The sequence below is a fragment of the Jaculus jaculus genome, chromosome 9, assembly GCF_020740685.1.
Source record: "Jaculus jaculus isolate mJacJac1 chromosome 9, mJacJac1.mat.Y.cur, whole genome shotgun sequence".
Taxonomy (NCBI): Eukaryota; Metazoa; Chordata; class Mammalia; order Rodentia; family Dipodidae; genus Jaculus; species Jaculus jaculus.
In genome coordinates this window covers 103,546,731-103,557,378 of record NC_059110.1, presented here as the reverse complement: position 1 = coordinate 103,557,378, position 10,648 = coordinate 103,546,731, and the positions used below count along the sequence as shown (strand labels likewise).

The 10,648-nt window shown below is 40.7% G+C and overlaps 1 protein-coding gene across 1 annotated transcript; it reads left to right on the top strand.

The window, feature by feature from the left end:
• Positions 1 to 235: 235 nt before the first annotated feature.
• On the top strand, positions 236 to 2,263 carry Kif2b (kinesin family member 2B). The gene has a single exon (XM_004673183.2). It carries the CDS (start codon positions 236 to 238, stop codon positions 2,261 to 2,263), a length of 2,028 nt encoding a protein of 675 aa, XP_004673240.2.
• Positions 2,264 to 10,648: the final 8,385 nt, after the last annotated feature.

The window sequence follows — 10,648 nt, the reverse complement described above, 5'->3', positions numbered from 1 at the left end:
TGATAGCTTCACCCTGACTTTTCACCCTCAGGCTCCCAGCTCTTCCTGTCTCATCTCCACGTTCCTTTGTGACGCCAGTGACCCTAGCCAAGGTCCTGGCATTAGGCTCACAAAGGCTAATTATACCTGCCTGCCTTCTGCAAGCTGGGCACTTCAGGCTGGCTTGGGCTCAGGTTCTGCTGTGCTAACTCCAAGAGCCCAGAAAGGAGCCCTGATACATACTCCACCGCTCACCATGGCCAGCCAGTTCTGCATCCTTCCAGCCCCACGCAGCTCATCCCTAAAACCTTTGAAGTCACACTTCATGGACTTACAGGCAGGCATCCGGGTGGCCATTCAGCGCAGTGACAGGCGGATCCACCTAGCTGTGGTCACGGAGATTAACAGAGAAAACTCTTGCGTCACAGTCGAGTGGATGGAGAAAGGGGTTAAAAAAGGTAAGAAGATTGATCTGGAGACCATATTCCTGTTGAATCCAGCTCTGGCCATTGCTGAATACCCAAATCTACGCAGGACCCTGTGCCCCAAGTCTGTAACGCCCATTGCAGCCGGAGGGGACCAACGTACCTCTACCAAATGGATGACAATGATACCCCAAAGACAGGAGCCACCCTCAGGGGATAGCCAATCCTTGGTGGTCCCTGGCAGCCCTTGTCTGATGACAAGGAAAAAATCTCCATGCTTGAGGGAAATTGAGAAACTGCAGAAGCAGCGAGAAAAGCGCAGAAAGTTGCAGATGGAGATACGGGCTAGACGTGCGCTTGATGCCAACAGGCAAAACCCGAACTATGAGACCATGCGCATGATCGAGGAGTACCGCAGACAGCTGGCCAGCAGCAAGGTGGCCAGTCCGGAGTCCCTCGAAGACCATAGGATCTGCGTGTGCGTGAGGAAAAGGCCTCTCAACCAGCGAGAGAGTGCCCTGAAGGACCTGGATATCATTACTATCCTCCCTCGCCACGTGGTTATGGTACATGAGTCGAAGCAAAAGGTGGACCTGACCAGATACTTGGAGAACCAGACCTTCTGTTTCGACCATGCCTTTGATGACACAGCCTCCAACGAGTTAGTGTACCAGTTCACTGCCCAACCCTTGGTGGAGTCCATCTTCCACAAGGGCATGGCCACCTGCTTTGCCTATGGGCAAACCGGCAGTGGGAAAACGCACACTATGGGCGGAGTCTTTGCTGACAAGGCCCAGGATTGTTCTAAAGGCATTTATGCCTTGGTAGCACAGGATGTCTTCGTTCTACTTAAAAATCCCTCTTATGAGAAACTGAATCTCAAAGTCTACGGGACATTTTTTGAGATTTATGGTGGCAAAGTGTATGATTTGTTAAACTGGAAGAAGCAGCTGCAAGTCTTCGAGGACGGCAACCAGCAAATACAGGTGGTGGGGCTGCAGGAGCAAGAGGTGCGTAGCGTGGAGGATGTGCTGAATCTCGTGAAACTAGGAAACAGCTGTCGGACTTCCGGGCAGACCTCTGTCAACGTGCACTCCTCCAGGAGCCATGCGGTGTTCCAGATCATTCTGAAGTACGCAGGGAAACTGCATGGCAAGTTTTCTCTTGTTGACCTGGCTGGGAATGAAAGAGGACCAGATACTGCCAAGGCCACCCGCAAGAGGCAGTTGGAAGGGGCTGAGATTAATAAGAGCCTCCTGGCTCTCAAAGAATGTATCAGGGCTTTGGGTAAGAACAAGGCTCACGCTCCGTTCAGAGCCAGCAAGCTCACACAGGTGCTCCGGGACTCCTTCATAGGCCATAACTCCTTCACCTGCATGATTGCTACCATTTCACCGGGGATGAGTTCTTGTGAAAACACCCTTAACACTTTAAGATATGCTAACAGAGTAAAAGAATTAGCTCTAGACAGAAAGTTTAACAACCATACTGGCCCCTCCCCAGTTGACTGTGAGCCAACACGCATGTTAGGAAAGCACCCGAGGGACTCAGAAACATCCCTGCAGAAAGGTGAACTTATTAATGTGCCTTGCACCTGGGGCAAGGAGCAAAAGCAAAGTGAAGCTGATGAGACATCATCCACACCATTGACGAAGGACCCTGAGGCTTCCTGGAGGGAATCCAGCCAGTGCTGGGAGAATGTTCAGGAGGAGTCAGCTGATGGAGCCTATTACAGTGTTGATTTTTGCATAACCCAGTCACTGTCTATTTTGGAGCAAAAAATTAGCATTCTGACTGATATCCAAAAGAAACTCAAATCATTAAGAGCTGACCTCAGAAAGAAGAGCAAAATTGAATGAAGCCAAGAGCTTAAGATCCAGAAAGAAATACAGGAGACAGTACTGCGCTTTATACCTCTTCCGTGGGAAAGATCTGTCCAAATTATCTAAACATAAAGGTCCTCCAGGGGAGCTTACATCTTCAAACATGTTGGTCAGAAATTGTTTCTTCTCCTGTTCCTTCTCCTCCTTTTTATTCTTCTGTATTTCTATTTTTTTCTTGTATTTTGGGGTTAATTTTTTTGAGGTAGGGTCTCACTCTAGCATGGGCTGACATGTAATTCACTATGTAGTCTCAGGCTGGCCTCAAACTCCTGGCAATCCTCCTACTTCAGCCTCCCAAGTGCTGGGATTAAAGGTATGTGCCACCATGCCAGCTCTTCAGTATTTATAGTTTGTTTTGATTCTGCAGGGCACAGGTTCTCACCTGGGGATGGTTTTGTCCCCTTTCCCAATCCCCATTGGTAGTTGACACAGCAGAGAGGTAGGTTTCACTGGCATACAGTGGGTAGAGGAGAGAAAATCCTTTCAAATATTCTGTGATGAATACCACAGTGATCCACAGCAAATAATCACATCCTTGTTTGAGAGACAGTAGTACTGAGGTTGAGATACCATGCTTTATAAACAAGCTGTGTTGAAATAAGGTAACCTGTATTTGTAGTTAGTAACAAGAAATATTACTACTGTGTAGTAGGGATGAGAGGAAATAACATGCTATCAAATGATATCTATTCATCATCCATTGTCTATAACATTGTTGTATTGCATTACATAGTTTCAAAGATCAGTCATTCTGGGTAGGGAGGGATAGAAATATGTATGAGAATTAAATTGAAAGAGTTTGTTTTTTAATCTGGGCATTGACATCTCAAAATACTGTCTGTGTTCCCTGAAGTAGATTAAATAAAGTGTCTGTGGGCTGTAGAAGCGTGCTGTCTTTCTGGTTGTTGTCGTATGTCTTCAAACTTCTGTTTCCCTCACAGTCTACAATACCATGTCCTGATGTGATTCCACTAAACAGCTGTGTGACTCCAGATTACAACAGGGAACCAGTTAGTAGAAGTTCTCATACAGAGTGGAATAGACACAATAAAATCCTCCAAAAAATAGTTTAGAAACCTGGTGCTGGAGTGATGGCTTAGCAGTTAAGGCAGATACCTGTGAAGCCAGTCACCCAAATTCAAATCTCCAGTTACACGTGAGCCAGATACACATGATGATGCAATAAATAGATAGATAGATAGATACATACATACATACATACTTTTTTTTTTAAATCTTAAAAGTAAAAAATATTTTAAAAAGATGTTAGAAACTTTAATGGCTTGGGTCAATTAGATATATAGAGGGGGGATATTTAGAGACCCAGAATTCCATCTCTTTTTCCCTTAAGAAATTCTAGCCTTATACAAATGTAAATATAATTTAATATTATATAGTGAAATAGTAATCTAATAGCAAGCAAATAAATTTAAGAAAAATTAAAGCAAAAAGAAGAATCTTTTGACTTCAATTTTTTTCTACATTTTAAAATTTAAAATGAAATGATTTCTAAAGTAAGTACATGGAAGATTAGGGAACATCTGTACACAAAAAATAGTATTTTTACATAAACAGGATGATTTCCAAGATCCACTTCAAAAGATTGAAAAGTAGTTTCATTTTCTCCTTCTTCCCTCTCATCATTTATGGAAAATACTGAAGTTCTTATCATAGACCCGTTCTACTTACTATTGCCTTGGTCCTACCATTTCTGTACCACACAAATGTTGGAATAGCTTACTAGGGATGTCGATATCCTCATATCAGTTTTTATTCTTTTATATTTTAACATTTTATTTATTTTGACGAGAGAGAGAAAGAAAGAGAGAGAATAGGCACACCAGGGCTTCTAACTGCTATAAACAAACTCCAAATGCAAACACCACCTTGTGCAACTCTCTTTATGTGGGCACTGAGGAATCAAACCTCTGTTGTTAGGCTTTGCAGGCAAATGCCTTAACTACTGAGTCATGTCTCTCGCCCCAAGTTTTTAAATTTTTGAAAGAAGTGCTTTACTTCTGTGTAGGATAAAGTACAGAAATAGCTGTATGATTCAATAGCTCTTTACGAAGAGAATCAACCTGTACGTGGCCCAAGACATCAAGGATAGAGCACAGTAAGTTCTCGAGATGCCTCAGGCCTGCTTCATGTGAGGCATTAGTGCCCATGCCATAGGTAAAGACTATGAAAATTAAAATTACCCAACAGTTTGTCCCTTTAACATGTTCATATGAATGGAATTCTGTATTAGATAAATCAGATTAATAATTTCTTTATTATTATTATTTATTTTTTAAATTTAATTTATGAGTTTTCTTTTCAGCAAATACAGGCAGTTTGGTACCATTGTTTAGGCTCATCTATGATATACCCCCTCCCATTGGACCCTCCTTGTTGATGTAAATTGGTCTTGCATTGTGGAGTTAGCACCCAGTTATTGGTATGATAAATGTCTCTGCAAATCATGACCCAACATGTGTCTCTGACATTCTTTCTGCCCCCTCTTCCACAAAATTTCCCTGAGCCATGTTGGGTTCATTTTTGGTCTGCTTCAGTGCTGAGGTGTTGGGGCCTCTGGGTCTCTGGCTCTCTGATTTGGTAGGAGTTGATTTTTCTCTGTGTTGGTCTCCTTCACCCTTGTGCTGGTGCCTGGTTCACCAAGAAAACAGCACCCTTGCTTGTTTCACCAATTGTTCTTAGTTTCAGCCGGGGACCTTTAGAGGTATGATGGGATGGCTCTCTCCTTAGGATCTATGTCTATTTGATAAAGAGAAGCAGATTCTCCAACGGAGAGTAAGTTAGCACTGGACAAATGAGATAACACTTACTTTTTTAATTTTTCTTTTCTGTTTTATTTATTTACTTGAGAGGGACAGACAGAGAGAGAGAGAATGAGGCTAAGAAAGAGGTGGGGGAGGGCATGCCAGGGCCTCCAGCCACTGCAAATGAACTCCAGATACATGTGCCCCCTTGTGCATCTAGCTAACATGGGTCCTGGGAAATCGAGACTCGAAAAAGGGTCCTTAGGCTTCACAGGCAAGCGCTTAACTGCTAAGCCATCTCTCCAGCCCTAACACTTACTTTTTTAAAGAGAATTTAATAGGTATAGGCTCTCTTGTAGCCCACGACTGGTGGTAGCTTGATAATGGAGAGAGTGGGCTTATGTTTGGGTATGGTTCTGACTTGTTTCCCAGATCCAGCTATGGGTCCCATACCACTGAGGGGATCAGTTAGACAAATCAAGAGCAGCTGGTTTCCCACCATGGCTGTGCGCCTCTATTGCACTTGACAGGTTTATTTATTGCACTTGACAGGTTATTTGCTGCTAAGTAGTTTAGACCATGAGTCTCTTGGACAGATATTGGTCATTTTCCCCCAGTCGCCCATGTAGCACCTTCTGGCACTAGACCTGCTGACTGTCTGGGGACTGACTCTCTTCCATCTTCCAAAAGAGAGAGAGAGAGAAAGGGAGAGAGAGAAACTGTAGAATATTAAGGTCAGTCTTCATCATACCCACTCCAGTGTCTTGTGGCTCAGGTGTTCCTGACTGTCTGGAGACTGACTCTCTTCCAGCTTCCAGCCATGTCACTCCATGTTATGTGTCAACCACACATGGTGTCTTCAGCAGTAGGGTCTTACCATTAACATTTCGTGGGTCATCAACTACTCTGACAGAATTCTGTCTTTCTTTTAGCAAACTTTGTAGGTCTCTCTGATCAAAAGCTCATTGTGGATGATAGCCACCTGGTGGTACTGGGAGTTACAGGTGCATGCCCACTAAGAGAAGGAAGAAAAAGATAAGTAATATAAAAGAGTTAGGATAGAGAAAGAGAAAGTGAGAGAGAGAGAGAGAGGCTGTAGAAGATTACCCTCTCCAGTGTCTTGTGACTCAGGTGTTCCCTCTAAGGGCCTGGTGAAGGTTCAACCATTTGGTCTACCTTTTAGAATGTAGAATTTTATGCTACCATTGCCATTTGGGTCTAGACTTGTGTCCCCCACCCCTCCCTTGCCCTCTCCTCCCTCCCTACCCACCCTATTGTCTAGTCCTCAAGATGCTTGCTGGGTATGTCAGCATCTTGGGTAGATTTAGGTTAGGTGCTATAGATGAATGAGACTATATGGTGATTATCTTTCTGTGATTGGATAAATTCACTGAGAATAATTTGTTCAACCCATATGTCCACCACTAGAAGAATGGATTACTAAGATATGGTATATCTACACAATGGAATTCTACACAGCAGTAAGAAAATATGACACAATGAAATTTGAAGAAAAATGCCTGAACCTGGAACAGATTAATACTTTAAAACAAAACTTTGATGTGATGGTTTACATAGCTCCTTAGTATTCTATAACATAACTATCACAGTTTTAAAATTTGAACACTTATGGTGATTTCTATCAAATACGTCCAGGTATAGAGTTCCTTGGTTCATAGTGTATATACATTAAACAAAATAGAACCTGCTTTATGGGGATTTTGTGACACCACGAGAACTGTTGGCTCCCCATGCTTACCCAACCCCAGTATTATCATTTGTAATTTTTTTTTAAAATTTTACAAATTGTGAAGCGTACAGAAGTGTATCATTATTGCTTTTAATTTTTTTCTTTCTTTTCAGTAACTATATTGGACACCTTCAGATCTGCCTACTGGATAACTTAGACATTCATTTTTGTGGCCTCCTGTTGCCCCACTATGTGCTCTACTCTATGCCATCTTTCTTTGTTTTTTTTTTTAAATAGAGACAGAGAGAGAGAGAGAGAGAGAGAGAGAGAGAGAGAGAGAGAGAGAGAGGTGGCCAGATAGAGAATTGGCACACCAGGGCTTCAGCCACCGCAATAGAACTCCAGATGCTTGTGCCACCTAGTGGACATGTGCAACCTTGTGCTTACCTCACCTTTCTGTGTCTGGCATACATAGGATCTGGGGAGTCAAACACGGGTTCTTAGGCTACGCCGGCAAGCACCTTAACCACTAAGCCATCTCTTCAGACCTCTACCATCTTTTTTTTTTTTTTTTTTTTTTTTTGAGGTAGGGTCTCATTCTGGCCCAGGCTGACCTGGAATTCACTATGTAGCCACAGGGTGTCCTTCAACTCGTGGTGATCCTCCTACCTCTGCCTCCCAAGTGCTGGGATTAAAGGCATGTGCCACCACGCCTGGTCTCTGCCATCTTTTTGAAAGCTGGTGGCCACTTACTTGGTGTCCTCATGCTCTGTGCATTACACTTGTTCCTGTCTTTACAATGCTGAAGGTGCCCTTAAGTCAAGACCTGTTTCTACAGGGCCCCTGTTATTTCAATGCCTAGACTGTCTCTTTCTTTGGACAGAAGCCCATTGGGATCCACTGTCTCAATAGCCTCTAGTGACAACCTGCCACTCTCACAGCCTCTGGCTCCTGCTTCTATGGGACCTGCTCTTGCTATGGTGGTGCCGGTTCCTGCTTCAATGTGTTGACTAGTCAGGGATTCACAGCTGTCACACTTTCATGTCCTCTTGGTCAGCAGCCTGCTGGCAACTCGTGATGACTAGTCAGAACTGTGAGCATCTTTGTCTTCTTGGTCAGCAAACCCACTCTCACCAAGAGTCCCTCCAGTTTTCCTTCAAGTTCTTACACACCCGTGTAAGAAAAATCCATGTTTGTTCACCATTTAACATTTGAAATTACATTCATCACATGGAGCAACAGGGATGAGTCAAGAATAGTTCCCCTCAGGATTGGTGGTTAAGGCGTTTGCCTGCAAAGCCAAAGGACATATATATCTCCCAAAGATAATTTCTCAGATATTTACATCAATCATAATTCTTGTTTGTGAATTACCCTTCTATTATCTTTCTAAATCATCTTATTTATTTATTTATTTATTTATTTGTTTGTTTGTTTGTTTAATTGAAACAAAGAAAAAGAGAGAGAGTATGCACATGCCATGACCTCCTGAAGTGGCAAAGGAACTGCAGATGTATGTGCTACTTTGTGCTTCAGGCTTCATGAGGGGACTGGGGAACTGAATCCAGGTCATCAGTCTTTACAGGCAAGTACTGTTAACCACTGATCTATATCTGTGGCCCTCTTTTTAATCTTATTGGTGTCTTCAATGCTTGAAAATAAAAAACAAAATGAAATCAAAACAAAATGAAATAATCTCTTGTATCTTATCATATCATGTAGAATAGACCTAGAAATCAATAGGAAAAGAAATAACATGAATTAAATGAACATTTTGTGATTGAATAATACACTGTTGGTAAATTACTACATTATTGCATAAATAAGGGGGAATTAAAAACCTCCCAGAATTAAAGAAAAATGAGTACATTACTTACCTGAACCTTTGAGTTAAGACAGTTTCCAAGGAGGAAAAAACAAACAAACAAACATAGCTATAAGTATTTACATTGAAAAACCAAAGATATCTCAATAAATAACCTAAATGTGAGTCACGGCCTTAGAAAAATAAGAACAAACAAAGCCTGAACATAGTAGAAGAAATGGATGAAGACAAGGGTTTCAATTGATGAAAGGAAGCAAAAATAATTCACAGAATCAATGAAGCAGCACTGATTCTTTGCAAACATAAATGAGTTTAATCAAGTGATGTTGCATGCCTTTAAACCCAGAACTTTGGAAGCAGTGGTAGAAGGATCACCATGAACTCCAGCCTGGCCAGAGAGTACATAGTGAATTCCAGGTCAGCCTTGGCAAGAGCAAGACCCTAACTCAAAAACAAAGAGAAATCAATGATTTTAGGTATATTTTTACCAGATACTACTGAAATCCAATGGGTCATTATAGAGAATATTTTGAATAATTTTGTATTCAATATATTTGAAATTTTATCACCAATAAATTTGCAGGAATGTAATGTACCAAGGTATATTTCAAAATCTAGTGCATAGAAGCTTCTGAACATATCTGACCAACCAAATGGATAGTCAACAAAATCACTAATAAGCAATGAGATTGAGCAATAATAGTCTGCCATCAAGAAAAGTCCAGGATTAGAGAGATTCACAATTAGTTTTACTAAGAACTGACATCAATGTTCTTCAAATTATTGCATAAATTAGGAATAGAAGGAATGCATCCAAACTCATTCTGTGAAGCTAGCATTACTCTGATATAAAATTTAGATAAGGATATATTAATTAAAAATGTAATTCAGTTTTTAATGTATACAGGTGTAAAAATCCTCAGTGAAATAATTTATAGTTAATGCAATAGCACATTTAAAAGGCCCTTAACAAAGTTCAACCTTCATGATAAATACACTAGAAATAGAAGGAAAATACCTCTATATAATAAAGGTTGTGTATGATGGGCTCAGAGACAGTATTATAGCAAATGGAAATATTAAAAGCATTTCTGCTAAAACTGGGATTGATACAAGGGAGTCAGTCTACTTTTTAGATCAATATATCAATCTATCTTATCTGTCATCTACCTATTATCTATCTAAAGGAATGCAGTCAGCATACAAATTAGATCTAGACATCCATGTTTATTGCCTCACTATTCATAATAGACAAGTATAAAATCAGCCTCGTACCCATCAGTGCATGGAATTATAAAGGTGTGGTGTACATACACAACCAATTTAATCATTCAGTAAGAAAACTAAAGTTATGTTGAAAAATAAATGATTGGTACTGCATATCTTCATGTAAAAGGAAGTAATACAATCTCACATGCTTTCTCTCACATGTGGAACTTAAGAATTTATAGGACTGGAGAGATGGCTCATAAGTTAAGGAAGTTGTCTGCATCCCACTGATTTTAAGATCTTTTTTTCCAAGAACATATTTGGTTATATGAAAACACGTACGGGAAATTCCATATGAACATGAGTGAATAAAATATTATTCAGTTAAAATGATTTAGAAAATAAAATAATTGGATCCCACTAGGATGACTGCTAAAAGAATGCACAAAAATGCCATGAATTAAAGGTTGATCTGTAAAGTAAATGAAGGTTTTAACAAGTTGGTATCCTATTCTAAGAAAAACAAATACTCCTAGTGAATTGAAATCATCCATTTATGTATAAAAGCTTGAGATTCTGGGCTGGAGAGATGGCTTAGTATTTAAAGAGCCTGCTTAAGAAGGCTGAGGACCCAGCTTCAGTTCTGCAGTACCCATATAAGCCATTTGCACAAGGTACACATGCATCTGGAGTTTGTTTGCAGAGTCTGGGTAGGTTCTCTCTCTCTCTCTCTTTCTCTCTCTCCTACTCTTTCTCTCAAATAAATAAATGAATTAAACATTAAAAGAAAGTTGAGATGCTAATTATAAGGCATTCTCATGTATTAATTAAAGTAGATTTACTCCTTTCTTGTAATGGACATTTTACATGGCTTC